Raw genomic sequence first — 23304 nt, 5'->3', positions numbered from 1 at the left:
TATAAGTCGCAGTTTTCTTCCTAAATTTCCGTCAGTTCATCATGCAACGGTGCCACTTATATGCATTTCATTTTTTAGATATAGAAATAACTGCGCAATATGTAGAGCACCTGATCAATTATTATATTTTCCCATGTATAAGTCGCAGTTTTCTTCCCGAATTTCTGTGTACACCTCTCCCCCTTCCCTTTTCCCCTCTCCCCCCTAATGCCTGCTTTTCCAGGTGGTCCAAAATATGGCGGCACCGGTCTGCAACTGCAGTGCCACGCCAATCATACAAAGAAGTGAGACTCATAAAGCCACAGACCGGAAAATAAGGTATTTCAACGAAAACAATGAAGTGCAGAAACAATTAGAGTTGCCCTTGAAATTACCCGACGACTTAATATGTGTGGACGGGTTTGTAGTGCAGGCCACCATGCATGCAGCCTCCGACTCACCCGTGGGGCAGTTCGATGACCGTGTGGTATTTGGCGGGCAGGCTGTCGGGTCCCCCGCCCACGTCTATGTACTTCTGTTGCTGGTTGCCCGGAAGGTTGGAGGCCAGCACCCGTGAACGGGCCTCCTCCAGTGAGAGCAGCTTGGTCGGCGTCGAAATGGCCAGGGACTTGGGTCGGCTGCTCCTACGAGGGGTGCCTGCCATGAAGAGAGCATGAGGAACGCCACAAGAGGCTTTAGAGTCACGAACAGCAGGGGTTCGCAAACCTTCCGAGCTAAAGGAATGCCTGCCTCCCCAAAACGATAGCCAAAGAACATTTTGTTCCAAACGTTTTTTTTTTTTTTTTTAAATCTGAAGCATGTGGAAACAAGTCTGTCGGCACAAGCTCTTGGCAATGACAGTGCTACAACGGCAAATTCTTACCAGCTATTTTATTTCTTCTTCCCTGAGAGCGCTTGCAGTGGGCACTGGGTACTACTACAAATCGCACAAGTATAGAATGGGTTGTTAACTCTGTGGCTTAACTCAGCGGTAACACCTCTGCTTCGCACGCAGCAGGCCCAGGTTCGATTCCCGCGGGAGGCGGGCAATCTTTTTCAAGGATGTGACAGCACTGGCGACAGACACCAAGGATGTTACATCATCGGCGACAGGTGCGCTACAATGGCAACTACAACACCAACAACTACAACAACTACAACGGATGTCATTTGCCATCGCTGCAAAAAGATGCGTATGATTGTTGGCTAATGGGGATAGAGAATAGTTAAAGAGCAACTCCGCTTCATTTTTGTTTTTGAAAAAACAATGCAGTTGTCTTCAGTATCACCTAGGAAGACCACATGTCATTTATTACGGCGTAGTTCTGTCTAAATGTTTCTTAAACGGTCCGGCAAACTGCAAGTCGCCAAGTTGCCGAAATCAGCTGACTCGAGCGGGCGAATTGAGGTGCAACCAACAGCGCAGTCAAGGCTACGGCGTGAGCACAGTCAACATTGAGCTAAAAGTTATCATCATTGCCCTCTTTTGCATGTTTTTACTTTTCCGGGCAAGCGTAACGGGTGACGTCAGGAACGTTTCCTCTCGGTGCTCAGCGGTGTTTACATAATTGGCGTAACGTGCCTGTGCAACGCGCTTCTTGGGAGCCATCTGGCCGCCCCGCCATGGTCTCGCCGTTACCGCCGGCTCCCGCGTCAAAACCATTGTCGTCGTCGCACCGTTTATGATTATTGTCTCTCGGAGTTTCATCCATTCTAAAGACACTACGTGTGCAGACTTATGCCGCAGCTGCACAGACATCATCAAATGTCGTGGACTTCAAAACGTGGTGAAGAGTGTGGTACAGACGACACTTGCGCCTGGCACATGCCCACCCCAATCCCGCCTGTCGTCGCGTAGAGGGTCACATGCCATCTTATACCACGTGATAGCCAAGTTCTTGACAGCCCGAGGCCAACGTTGCCGGACAGAGTCGAAGTTTTGGTTTCGATTTCCGCTCGTGTTTAAAATTAGATTAAAAATATCTATCCCCTTTCATAAAGCAAATGATGTACAGTGCGATCCACTTATAATGATAATGAGAAAACCCAAAATTTCAATCGTTATAACCGATTATCATTGTATCTGGACTAGAAACTGATTATCTCCAGTCTAGAAACTCCAGAAACTGATCGTTATAAGCGGTACATCGTTATATGTGGTATCGTTATGCCCTAGTAAAGCCCTAGTAAAAGACACTGTAGTGTCTTTTACTAGGGCTTTTTAAAGCGAAATCACTTATTATCTCGAAATCTTTGGAATCGAGTGAAGTTGCCCTTTAACTTGAGGTGCCTAGGAGACTAAATGACAGAGGAAGAGAAGTGGAATGAATATAAAGGGGATTCAACTCACTCTCAAGGGACTCTGGGCTGCTGGGATAGGCAGGCATCTTGTCATTGAAAATGAGATCTACGTAGCAGATGAGGTACTCTGTCAGCACAGCCTGGACGCCAATCACATGCAGGGCTCCGACACTTGCAGCCTCAAGATCCTTGGACCTGGGTGCAACACAATTTCATCATGAGATTCCACATGTGCACTCACTACTGAACAGTATGTAACAATTACACAATGCGCATGCCAATTTTTGCAGTTTTGCTTGTATATTTATTGGCTTGGCAGTGAAATGTCAACATCAGAGAAACCATAGCAGATGGAAGTAATGTGCCAAGCCTACTTGACACTTCAATATGGAAATCCTGACTCCCTTCACAAGGCAAAGAAAGTCATCCAGACACAACCGAGAGTAACCCAATATTATGCAAGAGAGCATGGTGTACCAAGCAGAAATATGTTACTCACTAGACTAACTCTCTGCCAGGAAGGGCAAATTACTGCTTATTTCTGGGACAGAAACACAGAGTTGCATGCTGATAAACACCTTCAAAGACTATATATAGGATAGTTTTTTTGGGAGTAGAGATGCATTTCTATAGACCTTTTCGCTTACTCTCGCCCTCAGCCACTTGGTAGGCATATCCGGTATGGCCAACGAAAAAATAGTAAAGCATTTCAATCTAAAAATTTTAAAGAAATAGAGGAGAGACAAAACGAGAATGGGTGACAGTCATGCTTATATCCGAAATGTATTCTATTGGAGTGGCGACGGCAAAACAAAGTTTTCGCCCATACTGGATGTGATGATATTTCAAGATGGTGGCACCCTCGTGAAGGAGGTTTTTCCTCTTTATTCTCCTTACCACGGGAAACTGCAGATTTTTGGAGGGTTTGAGGGTTTTTTTTTTTTTTTCTAGAAATAATATGTTTCAAAAATTTGTCGCAGTATATCAAAGTGTAGCACAATAAATGCTCTTTTATGTTGTATAAGTATAAAATAGGAGCCTAATTAATTATGTAAAATTTTATTTCTGAAAAACCAAAATTTTTGTGGCAAACACAGCAAAAATGAGAATGATATGCAGATAACTTGGCGAAAAATGACAGCTAGAAGATTTCAAAATATACAAAATATGCCGAATTTCAATAGCAAGAAAAGCTGTAAATTGCAGTGCATTAAATAAAAAATAAAAAAATAAAAAAAAAAAGCTCGTCAATTTCTACTACAGTGGTTCTCAAATGGGGGTCCGCGGGTCCCCGCGAAGCCACTTCTGGGGTCCGCAAGAGCCTCAACAAATTTTTTTTTTTTTTTTTAGTTGGCACGTTTTGATGAATTGATCAAAATGAAGTGATGTGGCACCTTTGTTTTATGTTTTTCTGCTACGTAGCAATAACAGGCACCTGTTTCATGCTCCAGATGTGTTAACTTACTAATGTGCCGCCCCCCCCCCCCCGCTGGAAGGGGTCCCCCATCACTGCCAGCGGTCCGCAAGGGGTCCCCTACACATCCATGGCTGAGAACCACTGTTCTACCACATAGTCTCAAGCACAGTGGCATGCATGTATTCGATGAAGCACTTTTTGTATGTGGTAAAACAGGTAAATGTAGCAGGTACCGCAGAAGCCATTTGTCCTGCGCTCAAGTTTGCACTCCTCGTAGCACATCTTGCGATTGCGCCGCTTTTAAATATGTTTTTTTATTCATATATATATATTCCTTTTTTGGGGGGAGGGGGGGGGGGGGGGGGGGGCAGGGTAAACAAAGGTATGATGGTTTAACATTACCTTTCGACCCACACGTGCTAGTGTCACAAAGAAAACCGACGGCAGATACGCTCAAAACGCGAGACTTCAAACGCTTACGAGGAGGTGTGATGCACAAGGAGCACTCTTCCTTGGCTGTGCATTTGATTATGATAAACCCCCAACTCGTGGGCAAATAAAACAACAACACAGAAACTGACACTAGAGTTCCTCATCTAACAACCAGATGCATTGGGCACGTTAAGTCCGAGCTCCGGAGCACGAGAGTTTGGCGCTTCTTGCACTAAATGGACAGGGGTTCTACCGGAGACTGACACTCGAGCGCGCTCTTCGCGCTCTGTGACGTCACGTAAACAAACAAAATGGCTGCGCTGCCCTTGTGACTGTCCAGACGAAAAGCATAGCCAGACCGCTGCCCCTTTTTAGTTGATTAGTGCTTAATCCAGCAGGTAAAAAGGATTTCGTTTAAAAGCCAAGACAGCAATTAGCGTTCCAGAAAAGGTTTGTTCATGCATCTCGCCTGAAAAAGAAATTTGTCTATCAAACAGTAGCGTGCCGGAAGCACAGTGACAGCAAAAGTTGTCGATATGAGGAGACATTCGGACCGATCTGCCTCATTTATAATGCTTAGCCCAGCGAATAAAGAAACTTAGATTTGAAAGCCGAAACATCAGTGAGCATCGAGGAATTTTGTTTTGTGCGTCTTGCCTAAAAACAAATTGATCTATCAAACGAGCGTGCGATAGCTCTGCGACAAAAAAGTTGAGATGAAAAGACAGTCAGACCGCTGCCCTGCTTAGAATGCTTAGCCCAGCCGCAGCAATTAAAGATCCTTAGATTCGAAAACCAAAGCATCAGTTAGCGTTGCAGGAAAGGTTTGGTCATGCACCCGCCTGAAAACGAATTCATCTACCGAACGGTAGCATGCTGACAGCTCAGTGACAGAAAAGTTGAGATGAGAAGAGTGACGGAAAGCTGCTGCCTAGCCCAGCGAATCAAGATACTTTGATTGGAAAGCCGAAACGTATCAGTTAAGTGTTGCGGAAAAGGTTTCGTCATGCATACCGCCTGAAAACGAATTGACATGCTATTGAACGAGGGTGTCGTTATCGGTGTAGCTTCCGTCTGCGACACAAAACCATCGAATCTTTGACAAATTTGAGGGTTTCCTGCGTCGGCGAGCGGGTTCAAGAATGCTGTCTTTAATTTAAATCGGAATACCATGCACGGCATGGCCAATAAACAGATCGGCCAGGGTAACTTTCCACATATGTGCACGAAGCGAGTCTTCAAACCTTTTAGGAATATTAAAACGTTCGTAGAAACTTCCCACGTACAGCGAATTATTGTCGATATCGAACTCACGAAAAATTTAAATAAAAATGCATGTAAAATGCACTTTTTATAACGAACAACATATTCGCTATATCGAACATTTTCTCCCAGCAAAGGCTTTCAAAAATGAGCAAACAATCGCCCTTCCCCTCTCCCCCTCCCCCCCCTCCCCCCTCCCCCCCCCCCCCAAAAAAAAAGGAAAGAAAGAAAATTTTAAAAGCTCGAGTTGCGAACAAAATTGAGAGAGCAGAAGCAATTCAGAATGGGATAAAGCTAAAAATACACTCTCCACGCACGCGCAGAAAAATAAAACTTTTCATCCCAACACCGTTGCCCACGAACAGAAGCGATTCAGAAAGGGAAATAAAAAAAAAAAAAAAGAAGCTTATCAGCACATAGGTACAAGGCGGAAGCGAAGAGCTGAGAAAGAAAGAGATGCTCTTGCCTTACAACGCACGGAAGGTTAAAGTTTGTTGTAAATGATTTTTACTATATCGAATTACTTGCTATATTGAACCGATTGTAGCGTTTCTTGCTGTTCGTTATAAACGGGTTTGACTGTATACACATATATATATATATATATATATGACCCTTATGACACTAATGAGCAAAGACAGGGAGCGCTTCGATAGTCATACCACAGTGGAGGCTCCAATCCGGTATAGCCTAGTGTTGGCACTTTCCGCAAATGGTCCATTTTTCCCATCGGATTAGCCTGTGGCGCCTCGTCACCTATGGAGTGCAGCTTCAACATGCAACAGCCTCACGGGTGGTGGGAGGAGAGAAGGGGGGGGGGGGGGGGTTGGAACAGCTTTGAGTGTGGACCTACCCCCCATGGTTCCGAAGCCCCCCCGAGACGGCACCACATCCGATGAACGATGATGGCAGAATCACAACGCAACTGGGCGGACTCGGCGACGGACGGAAACTTTCTGCTCCTCCGCGATGAATGGAGACTGTACACTCCTTCAGACAGATGAGCCTACCGTAGAATACCACGCATCCGCCCATTCCACACTAAGTGCCCATTCCCAAATTTGTAAGATCTGAGAAAATATGCACAGTACACCGATATGTAAAATTGATGACCGGACAAGCACTTCCCCCCCTCCCCCCTTTTTTCGCGATTATCTTTACATTTTGAGAGGGCGCTTGCCCAGTATTCTACGGTAGGTCATGTGGCTGTGACGTCATGACACTATCGACAAATCAGGATTTTCGCGTCACGCCAGATTTTCCGGCACGGCACCGAGGCCGGCTCGACACGAGCCCCCCTGAACACTATCGGGTTATTCGCGTCACGCTGGCTTTCCTGGCATGCTACCAAGGCCGGCATGCCACGAGCTTCTTAATGCCCTCGCGTTACAATAGTTGTTGCCGAGCGTAGGGGAGGCACGTTCAACATGAAGCAACTGGTTGCAGTCGCTTCTCGAAAGATTTGTGCAGAACGTTAGCTGAGCTGATGATGATGATTGGGGTTTAATGGCGCAAGAGCGACTACGGCCATATTGCGCCAAGAAAGTTAATTTAAGGAGCCTTGCATTTACATCTAACTTTACTTATCTATATCAAGTGCAAAAGGCCAATTGCATGTAGGAAACTTAAAACGCGAGCAAATGGTACCAAAGGTCTATCACCAAGCAAAAAATAAGGATGAAATGGAAGGTGGTTTCTGAAAAGTTCTGGAAAATATCTTCGACGTTGATGATCCAAAAATCTACAATTCCACAGGATGTGAAGGACAGTTAACATTTTCCCACACTTTTCACAGAGCTTTACATCTTCACCGCAGAGCAAGTGCAGGTGAGTCAATCGAGAATGACCAATTCTCAAGCGGCATAAAAGAACTTCCGAACGGCGGTCCTTATGGGAGGAACTCTCCCACACTTCTAAGTTGGGCTTAATAATGTGAAGTTTGTTATCTAACTGTGTGTCCCAATCCTGTTGCCATAACTTAATAATTGACTTGTTTAAGGCTGGCTTGAGGTCTTGGTGCGGCAGGCCAAAAGACGTTTCCGTGTAATTTTTTGCAGAAAGTGCAAGATGGTCTGCATTCTCGTTACCGGGAATGCCCACATGACTGGGCACCCAGTAGAAGTTTATAAATTGTCCTAGATGGAAAGCTTTGTTTATCTGAAAACGAACCTGTTGCACAAGAGCGTTCTTGCTGTCTGCTAAAGATGAAATAGCTAAGAGAACACTTTGGGAATCAACAAACAGAACTGCTTTGTTAATGTTATTTTCTAAAATATATTCAATAGCCATCAGGATACCATACAGTTCAGCAGTAAAGATAGTTGCTAGAGGGTTGAGTTGCCTCACTTCACTGAAAGCGAGAGAATAAACTGCACAGCCTACGCAATTCAATGTTTTCGAGCCATCAGTGTAAAAGTGGAGATAGTCACTATATTTCTTCTCTAGCTCTGCGAACTCCCGCAAGAGAACAAGACGAGGAACAACCTTTTTGCTGTACTTCGAAAGTGACCAATCACAAGAGATTGGCACCAAATCCCAAGGAGCAACCCTATAGGCCTGTCTCAACAAAGGAGGCTCATCAAAACAAAGGTGCAGCGACCTTGCCATGCTCTCAGCCCGAAGGCTCAAGGGCCGAACAATACTGGGCTTATTCTCAAAAAGGCGCAATGATGCAGAGGTCTGCAGAGCAGAGAATGCAGGGTGGTGTGGATCACTACAAACTTTGTAGGCATAGCAGAGACTAAGATATTGTCTGCGTCGCTCAAGGGACATCTGATGTGTTTCAGCATACAGACTCGGCACGGGCAACGTGCGAAAAGCACCTGTGGCTAGACGCAGGCCAAGGTGATGGATTGGGTCTAACATCTTCAAAGCAGATGGTCGTGCCGACGCATATACCGGTGCACCATAATCCAACCGGGACCGCACTAGAGAGTTATAAATTCGCAGCAGACATCGTCTGTCAGACCCCCAAGTTGTGTGCGACAGCACTTTAAGAATATTGGAAGATCGTAGGCATTTTCGTTTTAGTTCTTTCAAATGGGGTACGAATGTGAGCTTCTTGTCGAATATCACGCCTAGAAACTTGTGCGCCTCCTTAACAGTAATGGTAACGTTATTCAGATGCAAGGTAGGATCCGCTGACAACCCTCGACGCAGCGAAAAAAGAACACATACGGTTTGTCGGGGGAGAAGCGAAACCCATTTTCGGCTGCCCACTTGCTCATCCTGTTGATTGTCAGTTGCAGTTGACGTTCACAACTATGCAGATTGCAAGAAGAAACTGAAATTTGCACATCATCCACATACAAAGAATAAGATACTGTCGGTGGTATCACCTGAGCCAGGCTATTGATTTTAACTGCAAAAAGTGTGACACTAAGCACCCCTCCCTGAGGGACATCACTTTCTTGAGAAAACACATCTGATAAGGTGGAGCCCAGACGGACTTGGAAAGTACGTCCCATTAAGAAGCTTTGTATGCATCGCAACATGCGACCCCGAACACCGTAAGCATAAAGATCCCGCAGGATCCCATAGTGCCACGTTGTATCGTACGCCTTTTGCAGATCAAAAAACACAGAGAGACAGACCTGGCGGTGTACAAACGCCTCACGAATAGAGGTTTCAAGGCGGACTAAGTGGTCCAGGGTGGAACGTCCAGCTCTAAAACCACACTGATTAATGTCAAGCACATTCTCACTCTCCAAGAAATGAATGAGACGTCGGTTAATCATTCTTTCGTAGGTTTTTCCCAAGCAACTTGTGAGAGCAATGGGTCGGTAGCTAGTTGGTTGAGAAGCATCTTTGCCAGGCTTCAGAAGAGCGATTACATGAGCTCTTTTCCAAACCTCGGGGAATGCAGAGCGATGCCACAATGAGTTATAAAAGGTCAACAAACTGCCTAGAGAATCAGGTGACAGGTGCCTTAACATCTCATAATGAACATTATCTGGTCCAGGAGCAGACTGTTTCTTTACACTAAGAGCCACTTTGAGCTCAGAGAGTGTAAAAGGCCTGTTGTACGGAGCGTCACGAGCACCAGACAAAATGATTGGTTGTTTCTCTGCTGTCGAACTGAACTTTTAGAGCGCAGCTCTTAGGGGCCCGTTTCCGGCTTGAGCGGCGTCGGCGTCGCCGTCGCCGTCGGCGTCGGCGTAACCGCGCGGTGCATCATGGGAAATGTCCCATAATGCACCGCGTGAGCCCCCCACCGGGGTCACGTGACCTCGTGGGGGGTCACGTGACCCCCTCCTCGAGGTCACGTGACCCCCGCCGATGTCGCGTGACCCCCCGATGACGTCATCGTCACTGATGACGTCACCGGCATCCACATCGTCATCGTCATCATCACTAATGACGTCACCGGCATCCACATCGTCATCGTCATCATCACTGATGACGTCACCGGCATCCACATCGTCATCGTCATCATCACTAATGACGTCACCGGCATCCACATCGTCATCGTCATCATCACTGATGACGTCACCGGCATCCACATCGTCATCGTCATCACTGATGACGTCACCGGCATCCGCATCGTCATCGTCATCATCACTGATGACGTCACCGGCATCCACATCGTCATCATCACTGATGACGTCACCGGCATCCACATCGTCATCGTCATCATCACTGATGACGTCACCGGCATCCGCCTTGTCATCGTCATCATCACTGATGACGTCACCGGCATCCACATCGTCATCGTCATCATCACTGATGACGTCACCGGCATCCACATCGTCATCGTCATCATCCCTGATGACGTCACCGGCATCCACATCGTCATCGTCATCATCACTGATGACGTCACCGGCATCCACATCGTCATCGTCATCATCCCTGATGACGTCACCGGCATCCACATCGTCATCGTCATCATCACTGATGACGCCACCGACATCCGCATTGTCATCGTCATCATCACTGATGACGTCATCAGTGACGTCACTGATGTCGTCACCGGCATCCCCATCGTCATCGTCATCATCACTGATGACGTCATCAGCGACGTCACTGATGACGTCACCGACATTCGCATCGTCATCGTCATCATCACTGGTGAAGTCATCATCAGTGACGTCAGTGATGACATCATCGGCATTGGGGTCACGTGACCCCCGAGGTCACGTGACCCCCCCCCCCTGGTTAGTTTAACCCCCCCCCCCCCCCCCAGTGCCCTTCCCTCCTCCTCCTCAAGAGCTGCGCTCTAATTCGGCGTTACAGGGAGTTGTAAGCGGCTTTCATTTTTTAAAGGCTTCACTGCAGTTGCGTAAACTAGAAACATCCTGAAAATGTTTCCCAAGAACATTCGCTTGATCTTTCAGAGATGTTGAAGATGATGCAGGGAAGAGAGGAGTTTTGAAAGGTAAGTAGTCGCCCCTAACCTTTCTAAGCCGATCCCACGCTTCTTTTGTAGATACAAAACTACTCAAGGACGTCAAATACTTTCTCCAGGAGCTTCCCTTCGCCTGGCGTCTTGTCCAGCGAGCTTTAGCTCTCGTTTTCTTAAACTCAAGTAAGTTGCTAGAAGTTGGATATCTACGAAAGATGCACCAAGCTTTGTTCTGGGACTTTCGTGTTGTTTTACAGTCATCATTCCACCATGGCTTGCATCTCTTAGGAAGACGACCAGACGTTTGAGGGATACTCCGTGTGGCAGCATGTATTATAACCTCTGTGACATACAGCGTTGCTTCATCTGGATTCATGTTTGAGATTATAGAAGAATCAATCAGTGCCTCTAATTGAAAAATGGACCAATCTGCCTTATCTAGTTTCCATCGGGGCATTCGTGTTAACAGAGTCGGAAGAAAGACAGTACTCTCTAAAACAATCGGGAAGTGATCGCTCCCAAAGGGATTACTAAAAACCTTCCATGAAAAGCATGGAAGTAATGAAGGTGAAGTAATAGAAAGGTCAATAGATGTAAATGAGTTGTGAGCAGAACTAAAAAAAGTAGGCTCTCTCCCGTTAAAAATACCCAAGTTAGATGATAATAAAAACCGCTCAATTACTCGGCCTCGAGAATCGAGGCGAGTACTGCCCCACATGGGGTGATGGGCATTAAAATCTCCTAAAATTAAGAAGGGTTGAGGAAGCTGTCCTACAAGACCCTGAAGTTCGTGAAGTTGCAATGGAACGTTTGGTGGCAAATAAATGGACACAATTGTAATGAGGCGGTCTAAAAGAAGGCGTACCGCTACAGCTTCGAGCGGTGTGCAGAGAGGGACCTCAGAGCAGGCAACCCCGCTCTGCACGACCACTGCTACGCCACCAGAACTGGAACTCAGATGATCTTTGCGGAACACTTGATAACGTCGTAAAATCTGTGTATGATGTGTTTGAAGATGAGTTTCTTGTAAAGAGAGGGCAATAGGCCGAAGATCATCCATAAAATAGTTAACGTCATCAATATTGGGTAAAAGACCACGACAGTTCCACTGCATAAAATGCAAATTCTTCATTTACAGTTACCGACGGAATTATCGGACTCCGAAATTACGGACTTGCTTGTTATTCCGGACATCGACGGGGAACCGTTACTTCCCCGATTGAAGTAGTACATATTAACAACTAGTTTTGCGGACAGTTTGCGGCCCGAAAGTTCAATTTTCCGGACTAAAATGCGAGCGGCGACCGCCAAAAAGGCTGCCATTTTGAATTTTTCGCTGGCTTGACCGTGGGCTTGGCTTGATTTTGTAAGTGGATTTGAATAGGCCGAATCAGCCGCTAGGTGTCCTAGAGTACGTTTTTGTTTAGTTTTTTTGTTTTGCTTCGCATCATCATCATCGTTTTCGTTTCTTTGTTCGGTCGATTTTCCATCTCCAATCAAAGCCAGTCGCCATTTGTAAAGTGTGGAGCACGCCCTCGCTGCGTCAGTACTATCGTCCTTTCACGCTCCGTCAACACATGCTTTCGACCTCATGGCCCCACCTCTTGCACCTCCGCCAGTTGCTCCGAAGAAGCGACGCTCTACAATGACGCTGGAGAAGAAAGCGGCGATTCTGAAGCTCCTGGATAATGGACGGAAGCAAGCCGACGTCGCGAAAGAGTTTCAGCTGCCCAAGCAGACGTTATCCGACTACGTGAAAAACAAGGAAAAGATTTTATCTGCACTTGAACGCTCGCACAACAAGCACCAAAAGAACGACCGAAAAGGGGAACATCCGGTTCTGGAGGAGGCCCTGCAACTTTGGCTTAAAGGAGTTCTTTCCAAGAACCTTCCAGTGTCTGGTGACGCACTCAAACAAAAAGCAGAGACTCTTGCTCTGAAAATGGACATAGAGAACTTCAAGTTCACCGACGGATGGTTGCGTGGCTTTAAGAAGCGACACGGAATTTTGTTTAAGAAAGTGTGCGGAGAGAGTGGAGCCGTCGACCAGACCACTGTAGCGGACTATCGCTTAAACAAGCTCAAGGCGTTACTGCAAAAGTTTGCGCCCGAAGATGTGTTCAACTGTGACGAAACCGGCCTTTTTTTTAAAATGCTACCGGACCGGTCTCTGTGCTTTGACGGTGACTCTTGCAAAGGAGGAAAAAACAGTAAGGATAGAATCACCGTCATGGTGGGGGCGAACGCGGTGGGCACCGAGAAGTTGCCGCTCCTCATCATCGGGAAGGCGAAAAACCCCAGGTGTTTCAAAGGCATGAAAAAACTTTCTGTCGGTGACAAGGAAGTCCAACTCGTCGTTGTCGGCTCGACAAGCGATTCGAGGAGTTTCAAACATACAGGTCAGGTTGCCGTGTGGTATTCCAGCAATACCAAGGCGTGGATTACGCACCTGTTGTTCGAGGACTACTTGCGCCGTCTGGACAGGGTGTTCGAGCATCAGAAACGACGTGTGGTGATCTTTGTGGATAACTGTGGAGCCCACGGCGCTGTGGACAACCTCAAAGCCATCCGACTTGAATTTTTGCCCCCTAACACTACGAGTGTTCTCCAGCCAATGGACCAGGGCATCATTCAGAATGTCAAGGTCCACTACCGCGCTCGACTGCTGCGCCGCACGGTCCTCTGCTTAGACAACGGGAAGCGTTATGCTGTGGACCTCCATGCGGCAGTCAAGATGTTGACGGATGCGTGGATCGCCGTTCGGCCATCGACAATTGCCAACTGCTTCAACCACGCAGGTTTCTGTGCCAGTGTAGAGTCACTAGCTGACAACGCAAGTCTGGACCATCAAGAGGCCGAGGACATCGCCGCAGCAGCGGATGTCGACGAGTCTCTGTTCGCCGACCTGCGCGACAGTGGAATGGACATTCCTGATGCTGCTACATTCAGTGCGTTCGCGGATCTTGACAGCAACCTCGAACTGTGCGCGGAGCTTACGGACGAGGAAATCGTGCGCCAAGTCCTCGGACAACCTGAAGAAGACTCGGATTCTGACGACGACGATCACCACGCGCAGCCGTCGACAGCGGACATAACGAGCGCGTTAACCTTGCTGTCCAATGTGTACAGCAAGAATATGACGCTGGCGCAGATGCAAGCGGACGTGATCTCCCGCAGGCGGAAGATGAAACAAGGTACCCTTGATGACTCTTTCAAGTCCGCCTAGGCTCAATAAAGCCAAATTTTGTGATCCGAGGATTTTTCGGACTGCTTTATTTATCGGACGTTTTTTCGGTTCTCACGAAGTCTGCAAAATCGGTCGGCGACTGTATCTAAAAAGGTGAAGTGTAAAATTAAAAAGAGAGAGGCAATGAAGAAATTGAGAGTATGAAATTAATGGTTATTTGGGAGGGACCACTGGTTTTTTCCCTTTAGACTTCAAAGTCTGCCACTCCATGTCACCCTCGTCGGATGCAGGAGTGGGTGACTCAGCGGTATCATCCATCGCCTCTATTTCTGGAGGCGAGCCTTTACCTGAAGGTTTTGGCTGGCTCGTTGTGCGGGGTGGCTTGCCCCGGCCACGACCAGCCGAAGAGGCACCGGAGGTGCTGGGCAGAGTGTCTTTCAACTCTGCCTCCTCCGGCCCCTTGGGTACTGGGGGAGCGGCACGAGGGTTGCGCCGCTCTTTCGAAGAGGAGGTCCTCTCTGAGGAGGTCGGGCGGGAGTTTCGCCCCCTCTCCCCGGGAGAAGACCGCGAAGTGCGGACAGGTGCGGCATTTGCCGGCCTGTCTAGAACCAGCGAACCAGCATGTGCACTCCCTCCATGAAGAGGGGGGCACTGCTGCCCCGGCTGGGGGGTTGGGGCCCTGAGGGCTGCCTCCAGAACCTCAGGTGAGACCTGGGTAGCCCTAGACTCCGAGCGTGGCACAAGACCCCTCCGTGCCACGTCGGCGTACGATCCCTTCGACATGAAAGAATACCTTTTCTTCGCTTCGCTATAGCTGATATTTTCTTTGGCTTTAATGGCAATGATTTCCTTCTCTTGCTTCCATATGGGACAGCCACGATATTAGGTAGGGTGTGGTCCATCGCAATTAACGCAGTGGGCCACATTCTCGCAATTGTCAGAGATGTGATCCTGACTGCCACACTTTGCACAAGTCGCCTTCCCTCGACAGCTGCGTGTTCCGTGACCAAAACGCTGGCAACGGAAACACCGCTGGGGGTTGGGGACAAAAGGGCGGATGTGGCAGTTCAGGTATCCAGCCTTGATTGTTTGTGGCAGTGTGTGTCGTTCAAATGTAAGGATGACGTGTTTTGAAGGGATTTCTTCACCATCTTTTTTTAACATAATCCGTTTTACGGCGACAACGCCGGCACCTTGGAGTCCCTCGAGGAGTTCTTCCTCACTAGTGTGAAGGAAGTCGTCTTCAGAGAGGACTCCACGGATGGTGTTCAGTGTGCGGTGAGGGCTCACCGACACTTTCACATCAAGTATGGTGTTCAGCTTGAGAAGCGCTTCACTTTGCTTTTTATTATTTATCTCAACAAGGAGGTCTCCTGAGTGGAGTTTTTTAGCCTTGTACGAAAACCCTACAAGGTGTTCAAGTACTTTGGCGACGACAAATGGTGAAAGCTTTGAAACAGGTTTCTGTTCATCGAGAGAATGAACAACGAAAAACTTCGTGAAGTTTTCTACCTCTGGTTCTTTTTCAATAGTCTTGTGTTCAGGGCAGCGCCTTTTAACGGCTTGCCCCGAACGGGGTTTGGAAGAGAGGGGCGCCATAAGAGGGCAAGGAGTGTTCGGAATCTGTGGCGCGCCGCCCACCACGGAGCCCAACGAGGGAATAGGTAACACCCCATAACAAATATGGCTTTGCTGGAAGCATTACTCTATTAGCGCTACCCAGAAACTATAATCAAGTGTGGATCTGGACGAGAGTATCTGTCACCACCCAAGGTTAGCCCTTGCCGCCAAAGGAGTTGAAAAAGGAAAGAAGGGAAATGAGAAGAGTGAAAAGAAGAAGAAGACAAGGGTGAAAGAAAGGAGGGGATAGTAGAAGTGGCGACTAGGCTGAATCATCCTGGTCGGGCCAAGCCAGGACTCCCGTCTATGGGAAGCGGGGGCCGAAGTGGTGCATTGCCTCGCCCGGGGGGCCCCGAAGGGTCCAAACCTACCCCGGGCTCGGCTCAACCACCAGGATGCCCTTTTCCCCGGACACGGGAAAGCCACGCACAGCCAGACGTGGGCGGGCGAACCCGCATGGCTCGGGGTCCGTGGAGACGCCACTCTCCAAACACCTGCTTTCACAGGTGCCCCCTGCGGGGGTTAGCTGGGCAATGGCAAACGACGGGCAGTGGGGGCGACACCACGGACCCACTGGCTACCCCAGAACCCACCTGAGCAGGTTGGGTGCCCAGACGATGGCGACGTTCTTGGCAGTCATGCCGGTGCGGTCACCGTGCGCGGACACGACAGCCAGGTGGCGCACCAAGGTCTCCAAGGTGCGGTAGTGAGGGGGCGGCAGCTCCTTCACCACTTCGCGGATCTTCAGCAGCTTGTTGTTGCCCTGAAGTTGCATGGCCGCCTGGAAGCAAACAAAGCAGGGGCCGTCATTACACATTCTCTTAACTTTTCTTTATTCTCTCTCCCACTGTCCCTGTCCCTTTGGGGTCTATGTTTCTTAACGAGTGCGCCATGGCACTTCTCTCAATAAACAGATATGTTCTCTCTCTCTCTCTCTCTCAACTTCAAATCTGGCTAATAAGATGTCATCTCATGCTAGACTTTGGTAGTGTACATCGTTTTGGGCAAACGAATATTGTGCGATCCACTTGTAACAACCGTCTATTATGAAAAGGACATCTGGAGGAGATGACAAGTTTTATGTAAGGCTTACCGTATGTATGTGCTAGTTCCCTTATAACAAGCTCTTATTAAACAAACACTTTTTGCGGAACTTTAAAGTTCGTTACAAGTGTGTTGCAATGTGCCCGTGGATAGAGTACCGTATTTACTCGAATGTAAAGCGAGTTTTTTTTTCAAATTTCCCTTACCTAATTTGGGGGTTCGCGTTATAATCGAAACGCCTCAAAATTTGCCTTGGCGGTGTCTCAGCGCAGGCTCTTTAAAATGGCTACGACAAATCTCGCGATCTTTCAATCTTGCGCTGGCAACATATACATGCTGGAAACAGCCAATCCAATCCTATTCTTGTTTGCAACTCGTTGCGCCCATGTTAGGGTTATGGGTTACCTTCACAACGCTTCCTCTTTCTGTTAGGGTTACCGTACCCATGTGCCCGTGTTGTCCGTGTTTTGTGAACTTCTGCTACGTGCTTCCGCGACTGGACTCGAGCAAATGGCGACGCGACGAGCTCAGTACGACGCCCGCTTTAAAAGAAGTGCAATTATGATGGCTGAGGAAATCGGAAACTCTGCCGCGGCTCGACGGGTAGATGTGACAGAATCGACTATCCGTGGGTGGAGGCTCCAGCGTGAAGTGCTCTTCAAGTGTGAACCCGGCCGAAAAGGCTTCCGCGGACCACGTCGTAGTACTTTTTAAGGTACTTTTTTCCCCTCACTTAACTCGCGTTACATTCGAGTTCTTTTTTTTTGCGCTGTAAATAGTCACCCCTCGCGTTACAATCGCGGTCGTGTTACATTCGAGTAAATACAGTAATTCTGATCAGCAATAACTGGAGTCAACACTTGCTCTGTTCAAAAGAATGTAAAGAGAAACTGGAAGTGCATAAAAAGAAACCCTTGCAAAATGTCAGGGTTAACAGGAGTGGTTGAAGAACTACTTCCTTTGGCATGAACTATTTAAAGGGGCACTGACACCCCAAAGGTCATATTCTTTGTTGTCTAAAACAATGCAAGTTGTAATCATAATTGCACACAAAAAAATACCACAACGCAAAAACAAATTTTGCCATGTGCGCGTGCGCCTTTTTATTTGGCACTTTTCTCTCCCTCTTCTCACCTTCTCGCTTCTTTTTATTTGTGACGTAATCGATTATGGAATTTAGAAGCTTTGTAAGTGACATTTCTATAATATTTATTAACGCCATTCGTAAAACGTGTTTTTATAATGCAACTTCAAACTCTGCTCCCTGGGCAGAAAATAACCCGCCAAACAAATAAAGGAAAGAAAAAAATTGCAAATGCATGACGCCTCTTGGCTTTTTACCCTCCTTTGAAAAACATGCGGGCGCTCGGCACATTTAGCACTGGGGATGATCGGCGAGTTGGGGCATCGGATGAAGTTCTCTTTTTGAGGTGCCCGACGACATCTCAGACTTCGAAAAGGAAATTGCCAAACGATCACTACAACCGGGTTTGGTGTCCGTGTACCATAGTTTCGGTTGAGACTCTGCCGAGGCAGCCTTTAACGCAGAACCGGCACAACGTCACCCCTCACATCGCTCACAAAAGTCCACTGCACGTTATCTTCAATCTCGCACTGTTCCAAAGAATTTGACATTGCTGAAAAGCTTCCTCTCTAAAAGAACTTCAAACTCGGAAGTAAAGCGTCGTCTGCTCACAGCGATAGACGGCACGCACGGAGAAGCGGGTGTGATCGAGGGACGCAGGCGAACACTACATTTTGGGTCAGTATGGTGCGGAGGTGTGAGCGGAACTCGAGATGCAGGACTACTCAATCTTTGACGTCACTGTGGTCAAAATGTCACTGATGTCAAAAAACGATTTCCAAAAGCTGAATTTGAACTTCCCACGCGATTCGCCTGACGCGGATTGCGCAGGAGTTTCAATTTCGACTTTTGGAAATTGTTTTTTTACTTCAGAAATACTGAGTCGCCAAGCATTTTGGACAATAAAAAGAAAAAAAAAGATTTTCACTCGTCAGCGTATACCGTATTTACTCGATTCTAAACACTCCCTTTTTTTCACACCCGCGATGTTCAAAGGGGGGGGGGGGGGGGGTGCTTAGATTCGGAATATGCCCCGAAAATACGAAATTTGCACAAGAAATATGAATTTAATATAATCAAAATGAAAGAATAAATTTTCTAAGGGAAATAAATAAAGACTCGAGAGTAGCCCGCTTGCCTTCAGTTTGCACCACCGTTGACTAGTTGCTTTCGCGACTAGTGTTTTGAGGATGATGTAGGGTGGAAGTTTTCGACCGTCAGCTGTGATGCACAGCATTACGGTCACCCTTTGCTTCTCATAGCCAGTCGTACGCACTGCTCGGGCGCCTACTGGGTTCACGGTGCACGTCCTTGGCATGTCTATGTACACAGGGGTCTCATCGGCATTGCCGATCAGCCCGAGTGCGTAGCGAGAATCGCGACGCAGCTTCATCCGGCGCTTGGCGATGCCGGTGTCTCCGATCACAAATTTCTTGTTGGGAGGGGGGTGCTTACTTTCGCATGCAAACTTTTTTTCAGGTGTTTATGTTTGAAATGGGGGGGGGGGGGGGTGCTTAGAATCGCAAAAATACGATAAGTGAAGTGTGAATGATGGAAGTACTTCTCAACAATAACCAGAAGCACCTTTCTGAGGAACTAAGGAAGCTTTGCTCCATTAAGGATTATTCATTAAGAAATGTTACCATAATTAAGAAATGTGAGATATGTTCCGTTAGTTTTAAAGGGAATACCTGCATGTTTTTCCCTTGTTTTTTTTTTTTTCAATAAGAAAAGCAGCGCTTACCACAAATTTATCGTAGAGCTGGTAGGTAAGTAGGGGGTTGGGAAGCTCCCGGAAGTACATCTTGAGTAGAGATGCCACGCAGTGGATGTCCTGCCGAATTTCCTCTTCGTTCAGATCAGGCACACGGTCTTCGTCGAAGGTCACTCTTAAAAGGATAAAGCAGAAGCAAAGTTGCAAAATGCTTTCTCCTCGACACTTTCAAGATGAATTCTTGAAATGACAAGATGACAGTGGCTCCCAGCTTTTAAAACAAACCCAAGGTAGTACAGTAGAGTTGAACAAAAAGGGGCAGGTATAAAATTCATTGAATAACAAACAAAAACTTTATCAAAGCCGTGTGAACTAACATAATCATGATTTCTAGGAAACTTTGCACCAAGAGCATAAGTCAGGGAGAGAAAGAGTATTCCTCATAAAAACGATTTTTAAATATGATATAAAATAATTTCAGACAATTCAGATATTCGCTGATTCTCTTTATGTGTCCTTTACACTTTTGAATCCCCCATTTTACTTCCTTGGTCTCAAATTAATTTACATCATGGTCCCTGATAAAAAAAATTTTAATGTTAGCTGTTCAGAGAGTAGCAAGCATGCCTTTTCAAAGATCACCTGAACTTAGCCTGACTGTGTTCTCAGATGTGCTAGATATTTTCAATAGCACTGCATATTCAAAAGGATCCTCGTTTAACCCCACTCTCTATGTTCTCGCGGGTTTGAGAGAAATGTTGTCCAGGTTCAAATCCCTCAAATAGCTAAATATGGTCCATACAAGAAAATGTCGGAAGACACCTAAGCACTTCTCATGAGTTATGAATGTGTAAGCATGAATGTCCAATGGAACGCCGCGGAGTGAACAGCGGAGTTTTGTGGCGCGAGTATTGTTTTTTAGTTGAGTCGGAAGCATTGGCGACGATGTGGATGCTAGAGGCGGCGCCATGTTCGTCGGCGGCGAGACGAGCAGAAGCCTCTGAGCACGTGCCAATGTGTCCGTTTTAATTGGCGTGGGGCCCGTAGCGGCACGGGGTTGTGGCGGTTAGTTTTATTGGCACGCTGGCGGCACGGACATGCAGCGCCATTTGGCGGCAGTCGTTGAAACAGATGCACGCAGCGGCCAATAGGAGCCTCGTTGCCGCACGCCAGCCAGTGGGACCTTTGGGATCAGGGTAAATAAGTGCTGCTTTCGCACTTCAAACTGATGACGTCGGCTCGCTCCATGGGGCCCCCAGTTAATGCTTTCACATTAAAAACAAAGAGTCACAAAAAGGTTTGCACTAGAGCTTAGGCCTGGAAATCCAAACAGGAAAAGTAGAAAGTCACAACTTTTTCTGCTAAGATTTCAAAATTCTTTGAAAAAAAATCATGCAACATAAAAGGAGATAACTAGTGTTGTGCGAATATTTGAATAGTAGTTTAGAATATTATGCTATTCGTATTTGATTCGAGAGCAGTTGTAATGTTCGTGCTTTTCGAAGTGTTGGCAACCTCAAGTCGCGTGTTTGTTTACAGTTTAAAAATACATAACAAACAATTTCTAAAATCACAAGTACACTCACACGTTCGGCAAATTAAACGGTACAAATATTATGGTGGGAACCATCAAAATCATTTCATCAACTTTGTTTAAAAATGGGCAAAAGAAACCGATCAATGAGCTCCAGCAACGTCTGCACCATGCTTGCCAATCTTGGCACCCTGTATTCCAATAAATAAGTCATACGTGAATTAATTAGGGTCTCTTTCTCACAAATCGGCCCACTTAAAGGGAAGATGGGGCACTTCTACATTTGAGAAAAAACGCTTGAATTGCGTTCATTTGGCGTTTAGAATAACAGATATCAAAATTATATTTCAATGCGACGCGCTGGAGAGCCATACGAGCAATTTCAAAATGGGACTGAAGCCCCGCCTCCCTAGCCTTGGGCAGCCAAAAGATTCGTCGATGACGTCACGGACAGCGACTGTCTTTCGCGTTTTTCTCGCGTTTAACAATACTTATGCAGAAAATGGTTTGGGTATTCGGGTTCACGGGGTAAAAATACACCAGAATTCACTTCTAACTCATTTTTTCGAAGAAGCTCCCGTAGCTTCCCTTTAATAATTGCACGTCTGCAATAATTATCTTGCATGCCATTTTGCGACCAAGATTTTCGAACAGCAAGCATTCGATATTCGATTCGAAAATATTCGGCCAAAATCACTATTCGCTTCGAAATCAAAATACACTATTCGCACAACCCTGGAGATAACAGTTCGAGCAAAGGTACGAGAAAAACCGTATAAACTTATTCACCTGAGTTTTTGAATATTTGAGGTGACTCCAGATAATCTGTAAATGCCATCCACTATCCCGTATTGCTCGATGAATTTGGCACAACTTGTGAGCACCAGAGGCACTGAAATAAAAATGCAAATCATTAGCTCAGTAGGCTCAGCATGAGTAGTATCCAAATGCCCCTAATATTCCAGTAATTTCATTAAGAGGAGTAAATGCTTAGTATGAATATTATGTTAATACTCACTTTACACCTCTGTAACAGACACTGGGATGAAATTCGCAACACTACTTTCTTGCTGAAGAAGTAGGTGGCCCTAACAAAGTACTGCTAACACCTCTGACAGAATGACAAAAATAAAGCAGGTAGTATTGTTGCTACACCTTTTTTACATTTTAACTTTAACTTCTATGAATGCTGGAGCCAGGAGCATCAAAAATAGGAAAGCTCACTTCTTTTGTATTTCTTAATTTTACATTTAGGATTTTGTTTACAAAAAAGCACTTTTAATTATCACATCATACAAAACATATCTGACAAGAAGTGTGCTTGCCTTCAAGATTGGCCCTTTAAAGGGAAGATGGGGCACTTCTACATTTGAGAAAAAACGCTTGAATTGCGTTCATTTGGCCTTTAGAATAGCAGATATCAAAATTATATTTCAATGCGACGCGACGGAGAGCCACAAGAGCAATTTCAAAATAGGGCTGAAGCCTCGCCCCCCTAGCCTTGGGCAGCCAAAAGAGCCGTCGATGACGCCACGGACAGCGACAGTCTTTCGCGTTTTTCTCGCGTTTAACAATACTTACGCAGCAAATGGTTTGGGTATTCGGGTTCATGGGGTAAAAATACACTAGAATTCACTTCTAACTCATTTTTTCCAAGAAGCTCCGTAGCTTCCCTTTAACAGTGAAATGAAATGCTGTAGCCCAAATGGGCATATTGCTATAAACTGGTCCAGTAACCTCTCGCAAGTTGGAAGAGTGTCTCACCTACGTTATTTACATTGTGCCATTTCTTTTTCCCCTTCCCTCAAAATGCTCTAGTTTGCCATTTCTCGGTATGGTCAATCGAAAAACTAAACCTACACTTACCGTAGAATACTGTGCATCCGCCCATACCACATTAAGCGCCCATACTCAAATTTGTAAGGTCTGAGAAAATATGCCCAGTACATTTATAAGTGGAACTGATGACCAGACAAGCACCCATCCCCCATTTTTTCATGATAATCTCGAAATTTTGAGTGGGCGCTTGCCCAATATTTTACGGTAAATCTGCAAAAAAATTATGACCCGAAGAATACATAAAGCAACAGTATCTTTTGGAAGGTTCCCATTTGAATTTCTATTTTGCATTGCATTCAACATGTCATCAATTCACAACTCTATGCAGGCCATTTTAATAATTGTCTTCTGCAAGCTGCTTTCTTTCTCTATTGGGCTGTGCATGTTTGCAATACACAGCCCAGAGACCCCGCATTTTTCTGTCGAAGGGTGTGTATTGTCATGGACAGAAACACAGATTCACGTGAAAACTTAAAATAAGGCAAACCTGCGTTGACAAACTAAAAGAAAAAGGTACCAGCATCTTGCGTGGGCGACGAAAGGGTTACT

At 46.5% G+C, this 23304-nt stretch overlaps 2 protein-coding genes across 4 annotated transcripts in view; one reads left to right on the top strand and one right to left on the bottom strand.

Annotated features, from left to right (window-relative positions):
- The window catches only part of LOC8041089, a 289123-nt gene that overhangs the window by 10150 nt on the left and 255669 nt on the right, over positions 1 to 23304 (bottom strand). For all 3 annotated transcript variants that reach the window (XM_040209813.3, XM_029987103.4, XM_029987102.4), the window contains 5 exons: positions 21706 to 21808; positions 19413 to 19557; positions 16134 to 16321; positions 2330 to 2475; positions 441 to 636 (listed from right to left, as the gene is read on the bottom strand). In XM_040209813.3, the coding sequence (XP_040065747.2) occupies positions 441 to 636; positions 2330 to 2475; positions 16134 to 16321; positions 19413 to 19557; positions 21706 to 21808 (778 nt within the window). The remainder of the gene's footprint in view (positions 1 to 440; positions 637 to 2329; positions 2476 to 16133; positions 16322 to 19412; positions 19558 to 21705; positions 21809 to 23304) is intronic.
- On the top strand, positions 12808 to 13978 carry LOC120839580 (tigger transposable element-derived protein 4). Its single transcript, XM_040209891.3, has one exon. The coding sequence runs from the start codon at positions 12886 to 12888 to the stop codon at positions 13957 to 13959; it is 1074 nt and encodes a 357-aa protein (XP_040065825.2). The 5' UTR covers positions 12808 to 12885; the 3' UTR covers positions 13960 to 13978.

This window comes from Ixodes scapularis, unplaced genomic scaffold (assembly GCF_016920785.2).
Source record: "Ixodes scapularis isolate PalLabHiFi unplaced genomic scaffold, ASM1692078v2 PGA_scaffold0__279_contigs__length_252992795, whole genome shotgun sequence".
NCBI lineage: Eukaryota > Metazoa > Arthropoda > Arachnida > Ixodida > Ixodidae > Ixodes > Ixodes scapularis.
This window is presented reverse-complemented; position numbering and strand designations above follow the sequence as displayed.

Coding starts and splice junctions, on each gene's coding strand:
- LOC120839580 (XM_040209891.3), top strand. CDS start 12,886: ATGCTACCGGACCGGTCTCTGTGCTTTGACGGTGACTCTTGCAAAGGA.